The sequence below is a fragment of the Panthera tigris genome, chromosome B4, assembly GCF_018350195.1.
Source record: "Panthera tigris isolate Pti1 chromosome B4, P.tigris_Pti1_mat1.1, whole genome shotgun sequence".
Classification (NCBI taxonomy): domain Eukaryota; kingdom Metazoa; phylum Chordata; class Mammalia; order Carnivora; family Felidae; genus Panthera; species Panthera tigris.
In genome coordinates this window covers 11,515,721-11,541,011 of record NC_056666.1, presented here as the reverse complement: position 1 = coordinate 11,541,011, position 25,291 = coordinate 11,515,721, and the positions used below count along the sequence as shown (strand labels likewise).

The following is a 25,291-nucleotide window of genomic DNA, read 5'->3' as shown; positions in this document are numbered from 1 at the left end:
TGTGTCTCTCTCTCAAAAATAAACATTTTAAAAATAATAAAATAAACAAAGAAATACAATGTCTGGATGGAGAAACTCACAGTAATCAAGGGAGAGATTTCTTCCACTTTAAATAGCTTGGTTTTCTTTCCAGCCTAGTAGGCTACTTATCACTAGTGAAATATGCATTTTAAATAATGAATTGGAGGGCATCAGGGTGGAGCCCTGATGCAGTAGGATTAGTGCCATCATGAGAGGACACACAAGACAGCCCTCTGTCTTGGCCACGTGTGGACCCTAGAAGGAGGCCATCTGCAAGCTGAGAAGAGAGCCCTCGCCAGAAACCGAACCGGCTGGCGACTTGATCATGGACTTCCAGCCTCCAGAACTGTGAGAAATAAATTTCTGTTCTAAAAATAAATAAATAAAAATAAAAAATTAGTGTATCCGCACTCATAAAGTGCTCAACGGAGCGTCACTTAACTATAAGATGAAAATGCTGGGTTTTATCAGGAATCACCCATTGTAGGAAAGAAGGAAGAAAAGAATTAATCGTGATGAGATAAAAAGCCTTAGTTAGACCGATCCCTGCTCTGGCTCTGAACTTCGGTTTAACATTTAAAAATAAAACCAGTTGCTGCTGCCTCATTTCTACCGACTGTGGACATTTGCAGTGCCGGGTACCAACTGACCTGAAATGCAGACGGGCCTCTTCCAGCCCTGGGAAGGTCCCCTGGGCCCTCCTGCCTTTGAGAGGTGTCTACCCCTGCACCCACCCTCAGACTGGAGCTCCTGAGGGCAGGACCTCCTCCCCATCCCTCCGCGGGACACCATGGGCTTGGAGGACGCTAGGGAAATGACTGGTGAGTGAAGATGTCACATTTACTCTAAATGGTGAAGTCTGAACAGTTTTGCACTCAGATGTTTCAGTGATTATATTTACTAAACCAACAGAGGGAGGAAAGGGGGTAAGCATCTGTGGGCTAGACATCACAGGAGATGGCACTTGTCCGTGCGGCTGTCCCCACGAGCAGATGGTGCTGGGACATCGGGCTCTCGGTGCACGGTCCACAGAGGGGCCTCCCAGCCCCCAAGCCCTCGTCCTCCGCCAATGACCCCCACAGCACCCTCTCATAGCCTTCATAGCACACATCAACTTCTGAAATTATATGGTATATTGTTACCTACCCCCCTCCCATGTGACCCCCATCAAAATGAAGACTGTCTTAGTTACTGTTGTATCCTATCTCCTTAGCTCTGTACTGGCACATGTGGAATGAATGAATGAATGAATGAATGAACAAACGGAGGACTGACCAGACCAAATCCTAATCTCCTCTTTACGCTGTCACCCACGCCCCACTGAACATGGCCACCAAAATGACCTCCAAATGCCTGGCTCATGCTATGAGGCCCCCTTCCCCCCCTGGGAACCCTGACACATTGCCTCTCAGTGGCAGGGAAGGTGACAGGGAACGGGCTGGTAGGGAGAACAGCTGCACCAGACTCTAGGTGCAAGCATGTGGGACATCAGCATCACAGAAAAGTCTAGAATCATGCTGACACTCAGTGGGGAAGGCAGATCAAGCAGTCCCAGAGGCCCGGGCAGAGTGTCTCCTGATCACAAGGTACATAGAAGGAAACACAGAAGGAAAAGGATGTGCCGTACCAGCTGGACAGGGGACAAGAGTTCCTTGGTCCCTCATGCCACTCAGTTACGTGATGAGCCTCAAAACCTTCCATCCCGTGTCTATCCCTGTAGAACCATGCCTGAAGGACAATGGGTGGGACGACAGGCTGGCCATGTGGGGGCTATCTGATGGCTGAAGACAGCTGCCAGAGGAACCCTTGGAGGCCTCTGTTTGGAGGTGTCTCCTGACAAAGCAGATGGTGGGTTCTGCGGTTATGTTTTATTTTTTTCACTGCACATTCTACGCTGTGCGGCATGAGAATAAGGTGCCTGGGAGAAAGGAGTGGGTGCTTACCCACGAGAACCTGCCAAAGAACTGGTCGAGCCCCACGGAAAACAATTGTTTTTAACCATGATGGGGTTGAAAGTCATTCCCGAAGAAACAAAACAAAAAGCTCCTCTGAGCGGATACAGTGCAAGCGAAGGCCCTCGGGAGGAGGCTGGCTCAGCCCATAGTCACGGCACCCCCGTGAGGCCGGAGGTCCGGGATCCTCTGTCCCAGGGCAGGTGGTGCCAAACCTGAAAACTCTTCTTTCCATGTGAACGTCAAACTTACCGGGATCACAGCCTCAGAGAGTCCAGCAATTGCAAAAGGTCAGAGCGTCACTGGGCCTCCCCTTTCCAGAAGAATGGCTCGGTGATTTCCGTGGGACCAAGTTTCTACAACAGCCCTTGAGTGGGCCGCTTAACGATGCTCATTGCTATGAAGCTCATAATGCCTGATTGCTCCACAGTGTTACACTTGAAGTTGACCTTCTCCAATATAATCTTGTGTGGAGACGGAAGTCACTGGCCAGAAACCTCAGTTATTTGAAGATCACTGTTGCCACTCTTGCTTCTCAGGGCAAAAATGACAAACTCTTCCATTCCATTCACCTCTTCCCGTAAGACCAACAATACACTCTGTTGTCTACTTTCCTGTTGCGCCCTGGCATCTCTCCCAACCCCCCGCTTTCTCTCCCAGAATTGAATATGCCACTCTAGGGAGAGAACCAAAAGAAGAAAAAAGGAGTGGCTTCTCAGATCCCAGCACACACATCACGGCCTATCTCCCTATTGGAGCGGCTCACGACCCACGCACTGCAGGTCAGCCTCGTGGGGCCTCACGATGGGGCCTACAAACCGATGCTCCCCCTTCTAGGCCAGGCTTGAGACAGCAAACAGCGACAAGTCTCACGGGCCATCGGAAGTTCTGGGTTCCAGCCTCTGAACTTCTCAGACCCCAATTTCCTTCATCTCTACAATGGGAATAACTACCTCTGACGGACTTATTTCAGGTTGCTGTGAGGTTCAAATACACGCGGAGACCCTTACATCGGGTGCTAGCCTACAGTCGTGTCCCACGCAATTAGGATATGATCCATTCTCCCTGGGATGGCCCACAAAGCCCAACCAGCCCGGTCCCACAAGCCTTTCAAACCACTCACCTCACTGTGCATCAGCCATGGACAGGGCTCTTCCTGTAGTCCACTAACCTCCAAGGATACACTCCCCCCCTCCCCCCACACGAGGCTTTCACACTCCTATTTCCCCCTGAATCCGCATCCCCACATTCTTAGCTGGCTTCTCACACTTAGCGATTCTGCTCAAAAACATGACATTCTCTGATCCCCTACCCAAAACAGTCACATGGGAAATGGGGAAGGGACCGGGGCCAGGTACTTTCTGGAGGGAGGTGAATCTTAAGCTACAACATCTGCAAATCTCAGAGAAGCCTGAAATAGAGTTTGGTTTGGCCTTAATCAAATAGAGACCTCATCCACCAACCAGGGGGCAGGGGCATCATTCAGGCCAGAGACAGTTCAGTTCCACTACACTGGTGACCACCAACCTTGGCGTTGTGCTTCTGAGGGTTTTTTTCATTTACTCATTCGTTCAACAAATATTTCCTGAGAACCTCCTGCATGTGGGGATAGAGACGGAGAGTTTCCGCTCTCAAGGCGCTTGTATCCTACTGGATAAAACTCTCAGACAGTGGCAAATGCATAACCTCAAGCAGCTCTATGCCGTCATATCCGTTTGTCTCCTTCCTACCCCATGATCTGAACTGTTCCCCGTTGTGAACAATGATGGACAATGTCTTGATTTTTTTTTTTTTTACCACATTCAATAGAACAAAACCCCTTTCACTAAGATTCACCACCGCCCTTCAAATACCGACTCTCCAAACTCCTTTACTGACAAATATTTTGCACGTGTAAAAATTGCTGTGAGATCAGCAAGAGAGAGCTTCAAGGGGTCTGTGCTGACCTCTGGAGATTTAAATCATGACACATTTTCAAAATAAAGTCTTTTTTAAAGTTTATTATTTTGAGAGAGAGAGAGAGAGAGAGAGAGAGAGAGAGAGAGAGAGAGAATGTGAGCAGGGGACGGGCAGAGAGAGAGGAGGGACAGAGAATCCCAAGTAAGCTCTGCACTGCCAGAGCAGACCCCGACACAGGGCTCAATCCCATGATCCAGGAGGTCATGACCTGAGCTGAAATCAAGAGTCAGATGCTTGGCCGACTGAGCCACCCAGGCGCCCCTGAAAATAAAGTCCTGAATGCAACCTCAGAACAGTTCCTCTTGCGTCACAAGATAATGAACCATCAAGTACCAAGAAGGATCCTAAGAGTACAAGGCATAGTTTCAGCTCTTAGGGAATGTTCACTTGAAGGCGAGACATGCCGCGGGGGCTGCTTTATCCCCAGTGGTGCATCTTCTTGGTCCCCCCGCTTCTTCATCCACCCGTCCTCACGTGTAAACTCGGAAGGCTCTACCAACTCTCACCCTAAAGACAGCAGTCACAAAGTGCCATAGACTGTGCTATGCGGGAAGTCGGTGCAACGGGGTCTCAAAGAAGGGAGATTTGGAGGAAGCTTAGGTCATGAGGGAAAGCTCACCGGCAAGATGAAGAAAGTTGATCTTGCCGGGCAGAACGTACACAAGGAAAGAAGAGAAGCAGTGTCCTAGCCATGGTCACGGTGGGGGGTGTTCACGAGGAAAAGCAAGAGAGAAGGTCCAGAGGTAAGCTTGCCGGTGAGGAAAAGATGTGGGGAAGACAAAGGGGTGTGACAGTGATGGAACAGAAAGCCAGGGGATAAATGGCTCCAAATATCAAGGTGAGGAATCTGGGCTTTGTTGTTCAAATCCTGTATCCTTAGGGTTGGAAAGGACTTCAGAGGTCATTTGTCCGAAAGATACCCAAAAGCAAGATAAAAGCCCACTTTTGGGAGCTGTCCTGGGGTCCCTGCGAGCTCACTGTCTAAGGAGCAGGTAATCAGTACACAGTGAATCAGTCCTGCCTCTGTGTCTCCTTGCTCTGGGATGGGATGTGTCCCCAACCATCCAAGCCAGGGAGCCCCTAACAGGGTCGTGGGCACCCACCTCCTCCTGTACCTGGGGTCCCTCGCTTTAGATGACGCTCCCAACCAACACTGGTACGAGCCCCTGAGAAACAGATCATCACAACAAAATCAGGAACCCGAATATTTCCCCAAACAACACCTCAGATATCATAAGAGTCACCGTTTGGCACTTTTCTGCAAGATACTGTGGAGGTTGAAACAAAACCAGAGGTAGAGAATATGCCCCCATCTGTAATGACTATAATCAAGATCTTCCCACACAATGAGCTCTTTACTTAACAGCCACACAGAAGGCCTCTAACTTCTCTCCGTGTGATGTTCTGACAGCCTCGACGTGGGAACAGCACACAAGAGTTCTGGAAGAAGGGACAAGCCTTTAGCTCTGTTTCTTTACTGGTTTTATACTTCATATATAAATATGTTTATTGTCATCTTGGGCTTTCAATGCCTTGGAACAAGATGTTTCTATGACATCAAGTGGAGTGCAAAGTTTATTGCATAAAGTTACGGTTTTTGAAATCGCAATAAAATAAATCCCCTGGTAAATTAAGTGGAAAGGCAGTATTTGTTGTGTGCTTTCTTTGTTTTAACTAACAAACGAGAACTCAGCATCTAATAAAAATATCCCCTTTTGAGTGCAGACCACTAACGCTCTGTTGTTTTATTTTTGTTCTATAGATCCAGAACAAATGAATTATTGTGAGGCCAAGAAAGTCTGCTGGACTCCTGAATATGTTGTGGAACATTTTACCTCTTCCAAGGATCTGCACATTTCAGAGCAATGTCCTAACCCCAGGGGTGCTCAAATGGGGGGGATGCATCAGAACCAAGTAAAGAGAGCTTTTATTAATGCAAATTCCAGGACCCCACCCCAGACTTAATGAGGCAGGATCTCTGAAGGGGGGCCCACGGGTTTTCCTCAGTGACACCTACAGTTCAAAAGTACTGCTCAAGACAAAGAAGTTATTTTCTAACTGTGAATTTTAGCCTTTAATGCGCTCTATGAAGAAAATGCAAAATATGGAAACATCCTAGTATTCCTGGAAAGAAACCAGCATAGGTTTTTGGATGTGAAGCTCTCATTTCTTAACAGAAAGGCTCCATCGGTTCACTGCAAAGGAGAAGAAAGGGCCCAGACTCTCGGAGAGAAGGCAGAGGACTGGGACAGTAAGGGGCTTTCCACAAGGGTCTAGAAGAGTCTACACTAGTTAAACTGTGCTCATTTCTTCCAATGCAAGTGGCTCAGGGCTGTGCCCCCACTAATTCTCTAACAGCAGGTGGTGAGGCCAGCCCTGAATAATCCGCTGCACATGCCCTGAATCAAAAACCAAGGGGAGCCTCAAGCTATCGGAGCCCAAACCCTGGTGACAAATGTTGCAGGACAGACGAGGGGCAAGCAAGGGCTGCGATTAAGGCTGTTTCCTGGACGTGAGGCAGGATAAAGTACACCGGAGACTAATTCTGAAGGGCTCTGAAGGGCGGAGCAAAGGGTGTGAACACCTCCCAATTAACAAGCATGCAGCTACCAAGGGGTTTTGCCTGCACAGAGGCTGATGTCAAGTGGCAGAGCAGTCGTGAGGGGCACGGACTCTGGAGCCAGGCTGCCCGGAAGTGAATCCCAGCTCTACAAATGCCAGCTGTGGGCTCTCGGGCAAGTGGCTCACCCTCTCTGTGCCTGGCCTTCCCACCTACAACATGGGGATAATAGGAGTACCTACCCCCTCGGGCTGCTCTGATGACCAGCTGAGCTTGTATATATGAAGAATCTGGAACATAGTAACACAGGGGAAGCTGAGTCTGTTTAATGGCATTCAGCTTGTTCCACCGATTGATACATCAACTCATGTTATCCTGATTACACTATCCAGGAGAAGCCTCTCAGGGGGCTGTGATGATCTTGTGATGTGACACAGAGGGAAAGGATGTGATGGGCGGCACTAGCCGAGAGAACAAGGACCTGTCGCGTATGAAGGGGAAGAGCTCAGCTGTGCATCCAGAGGCCTGGGTTTGAATCCCAGCTGGGGGCGGGGGGCGGGGGGGGGGGTTGGCGCTGGGCTTTACTTAACCTCTCTCTGTTCTGCTTCCCTCCACCGTCAAAATGGGGGCACTCTCAGGACATGCCATGCTGCCAGGAGGATCAAATGCATGAGCCATACAATATAAGGTTATGTAACACAATAAAATTATATAATAATAACACAATACATATTGTTGTCCATATCACAGCAATGTCAAGTGCTCAGAGGGGTTTCTGGCCAGGAGTGAACAGTCAGCACCACTGAGGTCCTTGTTACAATGATAATGGAAGTCAGGTGTTCCCGTGGTTTTTAAAAAGTCACAGAGGTGCCCGGTGTGGTTCGGTCAGTTAAGCGTCCTACTCAATCTCTGCTCATGTCATGATCTCCCGGTTCGTGGGTTCGAGCCCCATGTCGCACTTGGCTGTTAGCGCAGAGCCTGCTTGGGACCTCTTCTCTCCCTCTCTCTGCCCCTTCCCAGTTTGCACTCTGTCTGTCTCTCTCTCAAAATAAATACATACACTCAAAGAAAAAAAAAGTAAAAAGTCACAGAGGGAGAGGGACGCCTGAGTGGCTCAGTCGGTTAAGTGCCTGACTTTAGCTCAGGTCATGATCTCACGGTTCATGGGTTCGAGCCCCATGTCGGGCTCTGTGCTGACAGCTCTGAGCCTGCTTAGGATTCTCTCTCCCTCTCTCTCTCTCTCTTCCCCTCCCCGATTTGTGCTTTCTCTTTCTCTCAAAATAAATAGACTTAAAAAAAAAGTCACAGAGGGTGAGAGGGAGCTAGCTACCTGTGTTATTTACTAACCCCCTCACTCAGGAAATGCTGTAGGTGCTAGTGACGCAGTGGTGAGTCAAGGGCAGCCTGGCTTCACCACTTGTGTCTCCCCACTGAGCACAGCAGGAAGGGCATCACTGAGCTGGGGAGGAGTCGTGGGGAGGATGGTCCAGGGCCCCAAGCTAGCGCATGGCTTTACTGTCACAGACATCACCTGGCACCCTCCCTCCCACCTGCTGCAGAAGACAGGCTGTCCTCACTGCTCTGGGGAGGACCCGTTCACCGCTGGGGAAGCTGGGCCGCCTGTGGCCAGGATGCCAGAGAGCTCTGTGCTGCACGTAGAACCCAGTTCTGACGCTCCTGCACCTCCGCCTGCCGCAGGCTAAGGCCTACTTGGGATTCTCTCTCCCACCCTCTCTCTCTGCCCCTGTCCCCTGCTCTCTAAAATTAATCATCATCATAATCGTCATCATCATCCAGCAGTATGTATCAAAACTTACTATTGAAAAAATAAAAAGTAATCATCTAATCACAAATACACTGCTTAAAATCATACAGCATGCTCCGCCCTCCCGGGACCCTAATTTTCTCACTTGGAAAGTGAAAGGGTCTCCAGTGCTGGTGGGAGTATAAAGTGCAGCCAACTTTTAGAAAATGAATCTGACGATGTCTATTCACATGCAAGACATACACACCTTGGATCCTATAATCCCAGGCAGGAAAATCTTTCTGGAAGTCAAAGAGCCCAGTAAGAAAGGACAGGAGTGAGAATGCAGGAGGATGTTTATCCAAGTGTTACGTGGAGAGGCTAAAGCAAAAATAAAAATACAGAAGCCAACCTGAAAGCCCATCAACAAGGAAATGGTCGAATAACTGATGGTATGTTCGTCTGCAGTACGCGATGCGGATCTTATTAAGGAGGATGAGTTGGGGGCTTTCATTAGGCGCAGCAAAAAGACAGAGGAGAGGAAGAAATTACCTATTGAGACAGGTCAACAAAACTGAGGCAGCAGAAGCAGATGGTCAAGTTGCAACTGATTTGACAGACCAGCAGACCCAAACCTAAGCCCAAGGCTGGGACGGGGAGGGAGGCGTGGAAAATTAACACAATCGGGGCTGGTTTGCAACCCCGAACCCCAGAAGGCTCAGGAATTGAAGGCGCCGGGTGCCTCGAAAGGTTGGTTTAAAACCAAGGGGATGGATCCGTCTTCAGAAGGACCATATAGACCCCCAGACTGTCTCCCTTGAGCAAGCCCAGGAGGTAAAGCCGAAGGTTCGCTCTCCAGAGAGGCTGACGAGGCAGACTTGGATGTGGCTGAGGGGACACCGAGAAGACAGGAGACTGAATAAAAGTCCCAGCCTCACTCAGCTCCCAGACGCTGGGAGCCAACCTCCATCTCCGCCAAACAAAGACACGGGATGTGTATAGCAGCTTCGTTCATAACTGCCCAAACCAGAGAGCAACGAAGGTGTCCTTGAGCAGATGAATGGATAAGCCAACTGTGGTACATCCAGACAGTAGAACGTCATTCAGCACTAACAAGAAATGAGCCATCAAACCACAGAAAAGACATGGAGAAGGCTTAACTGCATATTGCTAAGTGAAGGAAGGCAATCTGCAGAGCCTGCATGCTGTGTGATTCCAACTATATGATGTTCTGGAAAAGGCAAAACTATTCTGGCAATAAAAAGATCAGTGATAGGGGATGGGTAGGGAAAGAGAGGAAGGGGGAGGAAGAGAGAACTAGATGGAGGACAGGGGACTTTTAAGGCTGTGAAACTATTCTATGTGATATTGTAACAGCAGATACAAGTCATTACACATTTATTAAAAATCCATAAGATACAACAGGAAGCGTTACCCCTAATGTAAACTATAGACTTTGGCTAATAATAATGTATCAATATTGACTTATCAATTGTAACAAATGTATCACACTAATGCAAGACGTTAAAAATAAGAGATACTGTCACCTGACATTAATGTAACATTGTGTGTCAACTATACTCAAATAAAAATTTATTTTAAAAGAATGGGGGGGTGCTGGGTGGTTCAGTCAGTGAAGCGTCTGACTTTAGCTCAGGTCATGATCTCACGGGTTCATCGGTTGGAGCCCCACTTTGGGCTCTCTGCTGTCAGTAGAGCCCACTTCAGATCCTCTGTCCCTCTCTCTCTCTGTCCCCGGTCTCCAAAATAAACATTTAGAAAAATAGAGTAAACCGAGGGTGAGGGTTTACGAAACTCTGTACTTTGCACTCAATTTTTCTGAAAACCAGTAACTGCTGAAACAAATAGTCTATGGATTTTTTTTAACTCACAATGAGTCATGACTACATATGCACTAAAAGGGCTAAAATTAAAAAGACAGACAGCACCAAATATTGATGAACAACTAGACTTCCCTTAGCTACTGGAGGCAATGAAAATGGTTCAACCACTTTGGAAAACAAACACACAACCTACCAAGTTACCCAGTCTTGCCCCTCTGAACGATTTGCCCCAGAGATGTGAAAACACATCTACACAGAGACTTGAATACAAATGTTCTATAACAGCTTTAACATAAAAGCCCCAAACTGGAAAGAACGAAACGTTCATTGACAAGTGAACAGATAAACACCCTGTGGTATGTTTATACAGAGGAACACTAGCCAGCAGAAAAGAACAAATACAGTAGCATGTAATTCAGTATCATTAACATTATACTGAAGGAAAGACACCAAACAAAAAAAGCACACGCTGTTCTAGAATAGGCAAAAATAATTTATAGTGGGGGTGCCTGGCTAACTCAGCTGGTAGAGCATGTGATCTTGGGGTCATGAGTTCGAGCCCCGTGCTGGGCACAGAGCCTACTTAAAAAAAATAATAATACTTTATAGTGAAAACAAAATCAAGACAAAAAACCCCCTGAGATCAATGGGTGCCTGAGACAGAAGGATTAACTGGGAAGGGACACAGCACTTTTTTTTTTTTTTGAGGCTATGGAAATATTCTATATTTTGATGGGGCTGGTGATTATCTGGATGTATACAATAGTCAAAAGCTCACAGAACCATATGCTTTATATGGATGCATTTTATTGTATATAAATTAAACTCCAATAGAGTTCATTAAAATGAGAAAGATAAACAAGGTAATTATTAAGTCCACAGGAAACAAACAAAAAACAAACCACAAGAAAGAAAATGTAATCCTAATGTACCTCTATGATTTTGCTGTATTATTTATGTAGTCACATAATGTAAACACTAATCTTAGATTTAATCATTTAAGATGTGTGTGTGTGTGTGTGTGTGTGTGTGTGTGTGTGAAAGAGAGAAAGAGAGAGAGAGAGAGAGAGCGCGCATATCTGTATTTGTGTGGTTAGATAAAAAAGCTAAATCCTGTTCTAAAACGGATGAGTCAAGGAAAAATAGTAGAAACATGTTGCTTAGAAATTTGGGGATAAATACCAGAAGAAACAGTTTAAAGAGTTCAAAGTGTGTTTCTTTGGGGACAGAGAATCCAAGAGAAGGGGACACTGGGACAAAGGGTTGCTATTAGTCATTTTAAGTCTATTGTTACTATTGATTTTCACAACTATGTACAAGTGTCTTGCTTTGACAGAAGTAAAGTTAAATTTTAAAATAATGTAGGGGCACCTGGGTGTTTCAGTCAGTTAAGCATCTGACTTTGGCTCAGGTCATGATCTCGAGGTTCATGAGTTCGAGCCCCACGTTGGGCTCTGTGCTGACACCTCAGAGCCTGGAGCCTGCTTCAGATCCCGTGTCTCCCTCTCTCTCTCTCTGCCCCTCGCTCACTCACACTCTTTTTCTCTCAAAAATAAAATAAATATTTTTTAAAAATGTTTAATAATGTAGAGGCCCACAAGAATGTTCGTGACATACTGTGAAGTGCAGAAAGCTGATTTTGGTGTGATAGGAGAATGACACAGCTTTCACTTAAAAATAAAAACTAACAACAGAGGTAGATGAATTTAGGCGTATAAAGAAAAGAATGGTGAACAACAAAATGTTAACATTAGCTACCTCAGAGGGAAGAAATTAAAGATTACAGAGGCAGTGTGGTAGATTATTAACTTTTTCCATATACATTTCTGCATTACCCGATGTGTTATAGTAAGTGTATGTTAGTTTTCCTATCAAAAACTCAACAACAGCAGCAAAGCTTGAATAAAAAGGATTGAACTGGCTGATCTCTAAGAGTCATACAGGTGTAATATGATAAAAATATGGGACCCCAGCCTAATCTCTACTAAAAGTCCAGACTTTTAGTAATGCGACTTTTATCCCAGACAGGCCCATGTGTAATCTTAGCAAATCGTTTAAAGCCTCCAGTGAATCCACAGATGGCTTCTACTATACTCTGACATACCAAATCCGAGCAATTGGAAAGCTAGCCCGTCACAGATTTCCAGGAGGCGTCAGACAGTTGAAGCAGAGCGTGTGTCTGCACACAGGGAGTTCTGGGTGAGGGGAAGGAAGGTTCTGGCAACCAAGGTCATGTGTCCATGGAGGCATAGTCCTGGATACTTTACCTGATATGCCATTTAATTCTCACAACAACCATCAAAGGAGTATGATGAAGAAATTAAGGCTTAGGGGGTTCCAGATAAACGGGAAGAAACCACGTGTCACTCTCACCTCTCAGCAGAATTCACGACCAGCTGAACTAGCCTCACCTGGACCAGGAGATTTGTTTTCCCTTTTCTCTTTTTTAATGTTTTACTTACTTTTGAGAGACAGAAAGAGAGAGGGAGAGAACACATAGGGGAGGGGCAGAAAGAGAGACAGAATGTGAAGCAGGCTCCAGGCTCTGAGCTATGAGCACAGAGCCCAATGCGGGGCTCGAACTCGTGAACTGCAAGATCATGACCTGAGCCGAAGTCAGATGCTTAACCAACTGAGCCACCCAGGCACCTGGAGATTTGTTTCTCTAAGTGAGACAGGACCCCCTGTATAAAAGGAAGGGAGGAAGGGGGAAGCACATTTTGGTTACTGCCATCTTTTTTTTAAATTTATTTTTTAATGTTTATTTATTTTTGAGAGAGTGTGAGGGAGGGAAGGGCAGAGAGACAGGGGGACAGACGATCCGAAGCAGGCTCCCCGCTCTGCGCTGACAGCAGTGAGCCCAATGTTGGGCTCGAACTCAGGAACCTCGAGATCATGACCTGAGCCGAAGTCAGACGCTTAACCCACTGAGCCACCCAGGCACCCCAGCTACTACTCATCTTGAGTTTGTCATCTCTAAAGCAAGGAACATTCCAGCCTAATGGGAGCACCCTGATGTCCCCACACAGCCCTCACTGCTGTGGGCCAGGTTCTTTCCTACTTTTCAAACACAACTCACTCCTTCCTCCCTACTACTCAGGCTATTTCTGGAAGAAAAATGGACTTTGACCTTACTTCTCAAAACCTGTTTTCCGACCAACTCAAATACCTCCCTGACCAGTGCAGCCATGCTTCTCCCCTTTCCCTAGAGCAAACTGGTGAGGCACAAGGGCCCAGGTGCCAAACTGATAGGTTTTGAAATCCAGCTGTCCACCCCCCCACCCAACCCTTGCAGGAGGAAGGAGTAGACCTATTTTTCCTATTCTTCTGCTAAGTACAAGTGAAAACCCTGGGCATTAGATATGAAACAAACATAAAAAGATGCTGCTGGGTGGAGGGAAAAAGGCAGACTGGCTAGTCACCTCAGGATCTGAGGCACAACATGGTGGTGACCTCCCCGGGTTTTCTCTGTGCTTCATATATCCCAGATTCAGAACTGGGAAAAGTGGCAACCCAGAAACATCAATGGGCGCAGACTGAAAAAGCCCAACAAAGCCCTCTTTCTCTCTAGCCAAAGGACTAGGCTGGCGGTAAGCTAGCAAGACAAAACTTTTAGACAATAACCACTTGACAACAGCTAAATAGCACAGAAAAAACATGTGGCCCATCATCGCCCATACCAGCAAAGGCCAAGTGGGGAACCTAGACTTCTAACCTTGTGAGGCTATACCAAGGTGCCTCACCCACTGGCTAGTAATAAGGGCTGCTCCCATCCCCTGCCCCCATCTTCCGTGCAGTGTCAGTGGAAACCATACAGATAGGCTAAACTTTCCCCCTTACCCAGCAGTAATGGTAGCCACCCTCCCAGTAAGGAAACCTAGTGGTGAACTGGGACCTCTATCTACCTCCACCTGGCAGTAATCAGGTAGCACCCACCCCCTGAACCTGCTAAAGTAGTGCCAGCAAACCCATCTAAAATAGAAGGTTTTAATAATATCTAAAGTCTCATAAGACAATACAAAACTGTCCAGGAATCACCAAAAAAACAACTTTTAGAACTAAAAAGTGAGTTTAGCAAGATCCTGGGATGCAAGAAAAACTTGCAAAAGTCAACTGTACTAGCAGTGAACACATGGACACCAGTTGAAAATACAATATCATCTACAACCCCTCAGGAAAAAAAATACTGAGGTAAAAATCCAACAAAACATGTGGAGGACTGGTATAATGAAAAGGACACAGTTCTGATTAAAGAAATGGAGAGACATACCATGTTCATGGAATGGCAAATTCAACATGGTAAAGATGTCAATTCTCCCCAGATCAATATACCAAATTAACACAGTGCCTATCAAAATCACAGCATGACTTCTGTCAATGTAAACAAGATTATTCTAATATTTACATGTAAAACAGCCAAAAAAAAACCTAAGATACAGCTAAATAGTAATTTTGAAAAAGGAGGATTTCTCAAGAGAAGTGGGAGGAATAATACAACTTACTATCTAGCTACACTATCAAAACAGTGTGGTATTAACAGGGCAGTAGACACACAGCCCAATGAAACAGAACACAGAATGCTGAAATAAACCCACCTATATATACCCAATTGATTTTTGGTAAAGGTGCAAAAGCAACTCAATGAAGAAAGGCTTTTTAACACATAGTGCTGGGGCAATTGGAGCAAAAGGTAAAAGAAGAAAACATTGAAGCAAAATAGGCAAGAACAGTAAAAACCGTGACTGAAGTCTCAGGCCTTATACAAAAATGAACCCAAAATGGATCATGAGGTTACATGTAAAAGTTAAAATTATAAAACTTTTAGTAGGAAAAAAAAAAGGTAAAATAAAATTTTTAGGATTTAAGTGTAGGCAAGGGGTTTTTAGACTGGACACCAAAAGCATGACAGATTTACTATATATATATAATATATATATATATTATATATATTATATATATATTAGACTTTATTAAAAACTTTTGCTTTGTAAAAAAAACGTTGTTAGGAGGAAGAATGACAAGCTACAGAGCAGAAAGACTATTTGTGAACCACATATCCAACAAAGGACTGTCCACCCCCTCAGTCCTATATACTGTATACAGTGTGTGTGTGTATATATATATATATATATATATACACACACACACACACACAGTATATACTATATATATACAGTATATATACTCAGGCTATATACTGTCATATACTCAGAGTGTATAAAGATCTTTCAAACTCGACACTAAAAAAGCAACCAATCCAAATAGAACATGGGCACGAAGAAACATCTCATCAAAGAAGATAAATAGATGGCAAAAATACACATGACAAGATGTTCAACGGTACTGGTCATGAGAGAAATACAAATTGAAACTACTATAAGAGACTACTGCACACCTATCAGGATGGTTAAAATAAAAAATAGTAACATCACCGAATGCTGGTAACCCAAAGGAGGTGGATCCCTCGCTCACTGCTAGTGGGAATGCAAAATGGTACAGCTACGCTGGGAAAACAGTTTGGCAATTTCTTAAAAACCAAACATGTAACCACTATATAACCCAGCAGTTGAACTTCTTGGCATTTATCCCAGAGAAATAAAAAATTATGTTCACTCAAAAACCTGTACACTGAAGTTTATAAGCAGTTTTACTTTTAATAGTCTAAAAAATGGAAACAACCCAGATGTCCTTCAGGTGGTGTGTGGCATAAACAGACTATGGCTCACCTACTCCGTGTACTACTTTTCAGCAATAACATGGAATGAACTACTGATACGTGTGACAACCCAGAGGAACCTCCAGAGAAGATTAAATGACAAAGAAAATCCCAAAAGTTTATATATGCATGCATAACATTATGATGCTAATTTATGTACATCTATACATGTTAATTACACATATAATTTCATAACATTCTTGAAAAAATAAAACTATAAAAATGGAGAAGAGATTACAGGTTGCCAGGAGTTAAGGAGGTAGAGGAAACAGAGAGAGGTGGGTATGTTACAAAAGGGTACCATAAGGGATGCTGGAACCTTCTGTATCTTGTCCGTAGCCATGTCAATATCCTGGTTGTGACACTGTACTACAGTTTTGCAAGATGTTACCACTGGCAGAAACTGGACAAAAAGTTCATAGGATCTCTCCGTATTATTTTTTTGCAATTGCATATGAATCTATAATCGTCTCAAAATAAAATGTTTGAGGTTTATTTTTTTTACAAATCTAGCTGTGTGCATTTGGTCAAGTTATTCTAGGCCTTTCTATGCTTTTTTTCCTCGGGAGTAAAACAGAGGTAATAGAAATAACACCAGCCTCATGAAATTATTGTGATTTGTAAAAGTTCCCTAGACATTAAATATTTAAACAGAGCTTAGCAGATACTACTCAAAAAATACGAAACACTATCATTTCAATCAATAATTCACAAGTATTTATTGACCACCTGCTATATGCCAAGACTCAATAATTTCTTTAAAAATGGGGATCTTCGGGCACCTCAGTTAAGTGTCCAACTTCAGCTCAGCTCATGATCTCACGGTTTGTGAGTTCCAGAACCGTGCTGGGCTCTGTGCTGACAGCTCAGAGCCTGGAGCCTGCTTCGGAGTCTGTGTCTCCCTCTCTCTCTGCCCCTCTCCTGCTTGCACTCTGTCTCTTTCTCTCTCTCTCTCTCAAAAATAAATAACATTAAAAAAATAATTAAAAAAATTAAAATGGGCATCTCATCTTGACAGGTAGTGCTACATAGTAGTGAAAGCATAGGCTTTGGCATAAGCAAGAGACCTGGATTTAGAACCCCAGCACTATCATCACTCTTGCTGTGCATCCTTGGGCAATTTACTTAACCACGCTGAACTGCTTTTTCTTTAACAGTAAAATGGAGTGAATAACACACACTCATAAGGTTATGAGGACTGACATGATGCATGTAAATGCCTGCCACATTGCAAATCATCAATAAATGGTGACTATTTGCATGATGACTCATAGAGTCTCTTTACTGTTACTTTCTTCTCGCATGCATTTTAAGATTGAGAATATATCCCTGTTTTTTTGTCATGCATCCCTCCTGACACCTAGGATAATGTGATACACACATAAAGTGCTCAATAAGTACTTATTAAAAAATAGAATAAACATTGAAAATTATTGTTAAAATAATATATGTGGTAGTAATATAATTATCAATTAATAACATATTGTATTAAAAATAATATATATTATTTGAATATGTAATACAATATATTTTATATTATATATTTCATATATAATATGACTATTATTAATCAATAATATAAAATGGTACATTATTAGAAATTAAAAACTGGCAATCCTTAATGAAATTAAGTATATGTATGCCTTCTCCTGAATAGAAGATCCAAGGAAGGTCCCCCACAAGCCCACGAAGGGGCTTATACAAGGTTGAGCATTGTGATACTCCTCAAGGATGCAGGATACCAGGGCACCCCAGACATCCACCACTAGGAAGACGGAGAGTAAAATGGAGCGAAAGCAGCTAAAAATCAATGAACTAGAGGGAAATATAGTCACATGGCCAGATGTTAGAAACAGTGTGAATTAAAAATAGTAAGAGACAGAATGGAGTTTCTCTGAGAATACCACTCATGAAAATAAAAACACAGACTCGGGGCACACTGGGCTGGCTCCATCGGAAAAGCGTGTGACTCTTGATCTCAGGGTGGTGAGTTTGAGCCCCACGTTAGATGCAGAGACTACTAAAAAATGAATAAACTTAAAAAAAAAATAAAACAATGAAAACACAAATTCATTCACACACACACCACAAAATGACAAATTTTAGGAGGACGCGCATGTTTTAAAGAGATACATTAAATCCATCATGGTGGCTATCAGGGGATAGGAAGAATAGAGATCAAAGACGATGAAGACTTTTAAAAATCATTAACACAGAGAAGAGCCTAGAATCTGCTGCTAACGACAAGCTAGAGACTGGATGAAATACTTAAGCCACCTCTCAATATTTGGGTCCAAAACAATATGAATCCATATGAAACAAATAAATATAAACTGCTCTGTTCCAATTATTGATGTTATACAACAAAAACAGTGGTTTGAAAAGCACATCGCTCCCTCTTCCAACTTTGAAAAGTCACTATGAGGATTTCAAGAATTTTGCCTGTGGATACAGCATTTCAGGGACACTGGTATTTTCTTCTCATTTCTGTCTTCTGCGACCATCCAATATTTTCATCACTGGTGAATCAGACACCTGCAATCTGGAGGAGCGAAAATGATGTCCAGGGGTCTCAGCATCTGGAAAAGCTGAAGGAAGGGTGTGTGCACCACTCAGGGTCCTTTGCATTTGGTTTCAGGGTCAGAACCCAGATGCAGGTGGGACAGAAAATTACTTTTTTCCTCGAAGTTAATATACAGCTCTCCAAGAAGCAAGAGATACAAGTTGCCCGGCCATGGTTTCCTCAATTGCTGGCCATCAGCACACTTATATCTGTCTATCAACACAGTGGCTCATTCTCTCACTCCAAGGAAAGGCTGAGGCTAATTAATACATTCCGGGAGGAAAACGTGATGATTGGTAATACCTACCATAAATGATGCCAATGTGAACAGTGGGAATTTCTGGAATGTGAGATTCTGAATGTTTTTCCTCTTTCTCCCTATACCCTTACCCTAATTGGAAACACGCCTACAAAACATGCCTTGCTTTGCTCATTGTGGGAAAATTTTTTTTCAAAAAGAAATAATAGCATCAGTTTATCAGTCAGAAGGCTTAAAAGAGTCATGTTTCCTTTGGCACCCTAGAACTATATTGCAAAACATAAATGCATTTTCAACCAATAACTATTCTAAATAGTTACTTAGGCCACGTGTGTCCTGAGGGAAAAAAAGTCCACTACTCACCCTGCTTATGAGATGCCCATGGTGTAAAGGGCTTGGATGATTAGAAGATGCCTTGAGCTCCTGTGACGGGACACCGCCAGAAGCAATCCCAAGGTAAATCTCTGGCCACCAAGTCTCCCTGCCCTGCCCCCAAAACACACAGGTGATTGATTAAAAAATACCACCAAGTGGGTGTCATGTGACTTAGTGGTGAAGTGTGTGGGCTCGGGAGGCACATTTTCCCGGGTCCCCACTCTGGGTCTCCACTCTCTCATTGTAAAGCTTTAGTCAAGATATTGGCCCAGTCTGTCCTTTGGGTTTTACTGTGATGGGTAGATAAAAACAGTTATCTATATAACTGATTTGAAAATTAAATGAGCTAATGCATAGAAAGGATTTAGAACAGTCTGGAGAACGGGAAAATCACTAAATGTTAATTTCCATAATAACTTATCAAGATAATTTAAGTTTCATTATTCCCTCAATTTCGAAACATTATGTAAGAAACATAGGGGCGCCTGGGTGGCTCAGTGGGTTAAGTGTCCGACTTCGGCTCAAGCCATCTTCTCACGGTTCGTGAGTTCGAGCCCCACGCAGGACTCTGTACTGACAGCTCAGAGGCTGGAGCCTGCTTCAGATTCTCTGTCTCCCTCTCTCTCTGCCCATCCCTTGCTCATGCTCTGTCTCCCTCTCTCTCAAAAAATAAACAAACATTTAAAAAAATCAAATAAACATTTCAAAACAAAGGAATATTTGTTTGCCCATAATCCTACTTCCCAAACATGAGAACTGATTTCATTTCTTTGCATTCCCTTCCCAATTTTTAATTCTATATCAAACACACATGCAGAAAGACAGTCCTTCCCTCAGTTCCATTTCCTAAGAGGGGGAAAGAACTTGAATAATTCTCTCCTAGAAATTACACTTGATGGATTAATTACTCAAATGTATTTCTATATTTAGATTGAAAAGGAATACAAAACCCAAAAAACCTTATCAAGAGTCAAAAGCAGTGACTTGAGCTTCTTCTGAGTTTAACTATCAGTGACACTGAGTCAACTGAGGGCATCTTGCCTGTCCCATTCTGCTTCTTCCTTCCCACCCTCCAGTCACAGGCTCCTGGCTCATCCCAAATACCCTTCTAGGCTCTCGGGCTTCCTACGCGCCACTCCTTCTCAATCCTCCCTCTCAGCTGCTTCTACCAACCCTTAAAACTGACCTCAAACGCTACATCCCCGGAGAACACCCATTGCCTTGATGATTAGTCACCAAATGAGTTTCCCTCACCACATTGTGTCGTAATTATTAGGGCACAGGCTTTCTTTTAAGATTGGAGACTTTCAGCTGACTCTTCCTGGTCAGCAGTGTTTAACACAATAGTGGTCTGGCTGCTACTCCAAGAAGCAGAGGACAAGAGATACCGCTGTCTTCTTGTATTTTTGACAGCCTGGAGCCTTAGACCACTTCCACGTGGGTTTCTGCACAGCCGATGGGCTGTTGGGGCAGGAGCACACAAATGCGGAATCAGTCACCTTCAGGAAGGCAGGATGGAGTGTCCCGGGGGTCTCTCACAGACCCCTCTCCGTAGGCTCAGTTACAACTTACAAAGCAGCCAGGCTCTCAAGTCAGCCAGAAAGGCAAAAATTATGTATATGGTAGTCAAAATTTCCCTCGAAAATTCTTTCCATTGCCCATAAAGTAGGATGCACACATTTTTCTATATTCAGCCCATTAAACTAATACATATTTAGAACTCAGTAATATAGAAAACTACAGATATTGCATAATAGAGAGCACACGCTATGTGTAAAAAATAACTTCACAGTACTTTTAATCACATGAAAGAGAGATGCATATGGTTGAATTTGCTTTAGTTGAACGTGTACATAATGTAAATCCACAGTTTAGTATTTTCATCAGTGATCTCAGAGCAAGAGCAACTAAGTTTGGGCGAAACAAAAATGACATTCGTTGAACGCCTGCTCCACGCCAAGCTCTGTGCTAAGTGCCTGTAAGTATTAACGAATGCCAGTGTCACCACCCAGTGAGGTCAGAAGCACTATTATGATGCCATTTTACAGACGAGCAAACTGAGACATAGAGAGGGTCAGACAACTGGTCAAGGGGACACAGCTGCTATGTGGTCTGAGAACGCGGCAGTCCGGCTCCCTGGCCACGCCCTACGCTGACTGCCTCCCTTAGCGGCTGTACGTTGACGGAGACCGTGTGCGTGTGGTGGTGGTGGTGGTGGTGGTGGTGATGGAGATCCTGGGGATTTCAGTTGAAAACAAACTCAAGTAGAGCAAAAATGTGACGCGCCTGCCAAAAAAGCGTGATTCTTGGACCACTTCAACACTTGCTCCAGAAATGGCAAGGAGAGGTCCTATTGTACGTTCAGTGGAAAGATCGGCTCACATCTGAAGTGCTGGGAGTCAACTCCAGTGATCTCTCTAAACCAAATACTGAGGAGACGAGCAGGGGTGTGGAAATAATACTTGATGGGGGAAGGAAGGGATGAAGGGGAGGGGGTGTGAAATGTGGGAGAGAAACCCCAAGAAGCAGAAGAACACAGAGTTCCAGCATACATTCTGGAATCAGCCTCCTGCACTCGTTGGGCAGGACACATTTTCCTTTTTACCACTCGGTTTTCTCCCCTGTAAAATAGGGGTATTATTGCTTACTTTGAAAAATTCTTACCAAGATGGAATGAGGTGATACACTAAGTCCCACGCAGAGCACTTGACCCACAGTAAGGACTCAAAAAAATTATCCATCGCTGTCAGCATTATGACATAGTAACAATGGGAAAAGTCTGTGAAGCCAGGGATTCGAGCCTAAGAATGAATTTCCTGATAGTTAAACTGTCCCAAAATAAAGGATGCTGCCTTAGAAGGTAGTAACTTCTCCGTCACTGGCCGTCCTGTCCACAACTTGGCAAGTTACACCCCGACACTGGGGGGTGTTACTCAGATGGTGGTCTAGGAACTCCTCACCTGACATTTTTATGCACCAATGATTCCACAGCATCCCAAGTAGGGTCACATATCCAAACCAAAAATAGAATCAACAGAGGCATAAAATAAGTAAAATTTATGCCTTTAGCTTCAGTTTGGTTTAGGTAAATACCCTCAAATCTTACCATTCTTCTAACAGTTTTTCACTTTATTTTTTATCCTTAAAAAAAAAAAAAGACACAGCCAGTAGATTTGGAAGAAAGGGAGTTAACAAAGCTAAGTGGTCACTGTCAACAAGAAAAAAATCCCTCTGACCCTCCACAACCGTATGGTTAGAAGTGCTAAAGGAGATTCTAAAGTTTCAAAACAAAGTTCACAGTTTCCAAGGCCACACTTCACACATTTTAGATGATGGAAATGGGCATCAGGATTCTGATCGACACTGCCCTGTGTTCTCTGTGGCTACGGCTGTGACATTCCCGCTAAGCGGGGTGCTGTCAGGAGCACCAGCCACCCAGTTTCAGGAGCCACCTGTCACACCTAGAGACCAGTTTGGAAAGGAAACTTTTCTGCATATGGATTCCCAAACCCCTGTCTGCAGAAAGAGCTTTTTAAAAGTTCCTCAAAGCCCTGAAGTTGCTAGAGGAAGGGCTTATTAAGGAGGCTGAAATCTGAGCCCTTAGAGAAGGCTCGGATGAATTATGTAGAACCTGTAGGGGAAAGTGGGTGTTCAGCCTCCGGTTTTATCTACCCTTATTCCTGCCATCAAGGACACAGGCACCCACACCACACCATCTAGTCAAGTCTTGGGACAGAAGTGGGGTCATTCATTCTATCTGGTAATCGTAGCCCCTAAAGATATTACCTCCAAAATGAATAATCGTCATGTATTTACCTTATAGGATTCAGGCATGCGCCCTGAGTAGACCGATCTGAATTTTATAAGTACGACAATGCTAACAATAAAAGTCTCTATAAGAATTTTCCCCTGTCAACAAAATCATGAAAATTCTAAGTGTAGCGGTGTTTTGGAAGCAAAGAGCTCCAGCCTTTCGTTGTATAGGCGACAACGCTAAATGCACGAAGGACAGTGACTCACCCAGGCTGCACCAGGGGATACGTGACCTCCATGAGGAGAACCACCCCCTTTCTCTCTCTGCCAAGGTCTTCCTCCACCAGGACAACTGGGGGGAAATCCGGCTGTCCCTTGTCCCTGTTCCAGAGCCTCCTGCTACAGCCAGGACACCATCAAACGCACAGGACTAAAACTAGACCTGAGTCCACAGATGTAGGAAAATGCCAAGGGACAGCATTCCTTCCCTCTGTCTTGAGAGTCACCCTGTTCTTCAGTGAGGCCTCTCCATAACCCCTGAAGGGGCCTTGTCATCTTTTTTCCAGCTCAGAGTTTTGAAGCTCACTAAGCACAGCTCCCAGGGGCATCTGTGTGAGGCCCGAGGAGGAGGGACGATGGAAGGCACAAGCCTGTCACCTTCTCCTAAGGTACTGAAGAGCCCAAGAAAGTCTTAAGAGGAGTAACTTTTTAGCTCCTGCACCCCAGGTCCCTTTCTATTAGCCTCTTAGTGGTCTAGCCTCAGACACAAAGTGCCCAGGGAAGTGCGGAAACTAGGCGTTCTCAGGAGAACGTGGGGCAAAGGGAAACTCTGGTGACGTTCTCCTGGAGTATCCAGGGGATTAGGGGCACAGAAAGGGTAGGGCCCATTAGTTGGGCAGGCACCTAGAGATGTGATCTCTGGGCCGAGGTTGAGCCTCCTCACCAGGAAGCAGATATCTGGGGCCAGAATAATCGCAGATTAGTCTCCAGAAACCAAAGGAACCAGGGGAGGGCAGTGCAGCTGCAGGAGTGGGAACAGCAGAGCTCCCATGAAGCAGAGGCTCTTATGGGCCCTAGGATGGCCTCTGCTCCACCCCTTCCAAGGACAGCAGAGATCTTGCGTTCTCCGTAATGTAATGGAATCTTTCTTCCAGGTTCTCTGCATCTGAATGGGGCCCCACAGTTCAGGGTCTCCCTCTGTTCTGGAACTCACCATTAGGAGTCAGCATATGGTAGTGGTTAGAACACTGGGAACCAAATACTTACATTCAAACCTTGGTTCTAGTACTCATGTGACCCTGGACAGATTGCTAAATATCTCTGTGCCTTAGGTTCCTCATCAGTAAAATGGAGTCCTCATAGGGTTCTTGTTTGGATTTAACCAAAAGGACTTATGGGGCACCTTGGTGGCTCAGTTGTTAAACGTCCAACTTCAACTGATCTCATGGTTCGTGGGTTTGAGCCCCGCATTGGGTTCTGTGCTGACAGCTCAGAGCCTGGAGCCTGCTTCAGATACTGTGTCTCCCTCTCTCTCTCTGCCCCTCCCCTGCTCACACTCTGTCTCTGTCTCTTGAAAATAAATGCCAAAGGGGCGCCTGGGTGGCGCAGTCAGTTAAGCGTCCGACTTCAGCCAGGTCACGGTCTCGCGGTCCGTGAGTTCGAGCCCCGCGTCAGGCTCTGGGCTGATGGCTCGGAGCCTGGAGCCTGTTTCCGATTCTGTGTCTCCCTCTCTCTCTGCCCCTCCCCCGTTCATGCTCTGTCTCTCTCTGTCCCAAAAATAAATTAAAAACGTTGAAAAAAAAAATTAAAAAAAGAAAATAAATGCCAAAAAAAAATTTTTTTTAAAAGGACTCATAAGAGTGCCTTGTATGTACTAAGTTCTATATAAGCGTTTGCTATTATTATCTTTTCCCCCTGGAGTTTTCAGGTCTTGAATGCTATTAACCAAACTCAAAGGAAACGATGCACCAGACGGAAAGTCTAAATCGAGGCTTGCAACCACCGAGTAGATAGAAAAAAGTCTGGTCAGTTGGACAGTCTCTTTCCATTCAAGTAAGAGAAGTCTACTTGAGAAACTAGATAAAGATCAAAAGATTGCTTTCTGAGCCCAGAGTCAGATCATCATCCCTCTGGGTTGGCCACACAGAGAAGGACAGTGTCCTCTTTCCACTCCTGATCGTCCCTGCCAAGTGGACCTGAAGACTTGTGTCGGTGGGTCAGGACATACTCTGCCCCAAAAAGTGTTAGAGACAAATGGACCAACTCATGCTCAAACTCTTCCATTTTCAATGATATGTTTCATACTGGCAAAGAGGTTTTTCTGAGAGGCAGATGACAGAATGGGGTCTGAGAACGCAGGGAGAAGGTACCCTAGAATCGGGGGTGTGCCCCAAGAGAAGGGATCAGGCCACATGTCAGCAGTACGATTCACTGAAGGCAGCTGCACCGAGGCAGCATATGGATTATCACCTTGTTCATATCCATCTACAGAAAGCTTATGAACGTGACACTTAAAGCCATCTGCTGCCCATTTCTGCCATATCAC

At 44.7% G+C, this 25,291-nt stretch overlaps 1 protein-coding gene across 9 annotated transcripts in view; it reads right to left on the bottom strand.

Moving 5' to 3' along the window:
• The window catches only part of CAMK1D (calcium/calmodulin dependent protein kinase ID), a 500,855-nt gene that overhangs the window by 191,490 nt on the left and 284,074 nt on the right, over positions 1-25,291 (bottom strand). The window contains exon 1 of one of the 9 annotated variants that reach the window (XM_042991055.1): positions 21,658-24,202. The exons of the other annotated variants lie outside the window; for them this stretch is intronic. Coding sequence (XP_042846989.1) covers positions 21,658-21,746 — 89 coding nt within the window. The 5' untranslated portion in view covers positions 21,747-24,202. Of the gene's footprint in view, positions 1-21,657; positions 24,203-25,291 lie in introns of those variants that run through there. 9 annotated transcript variants of the gene reach the window in all.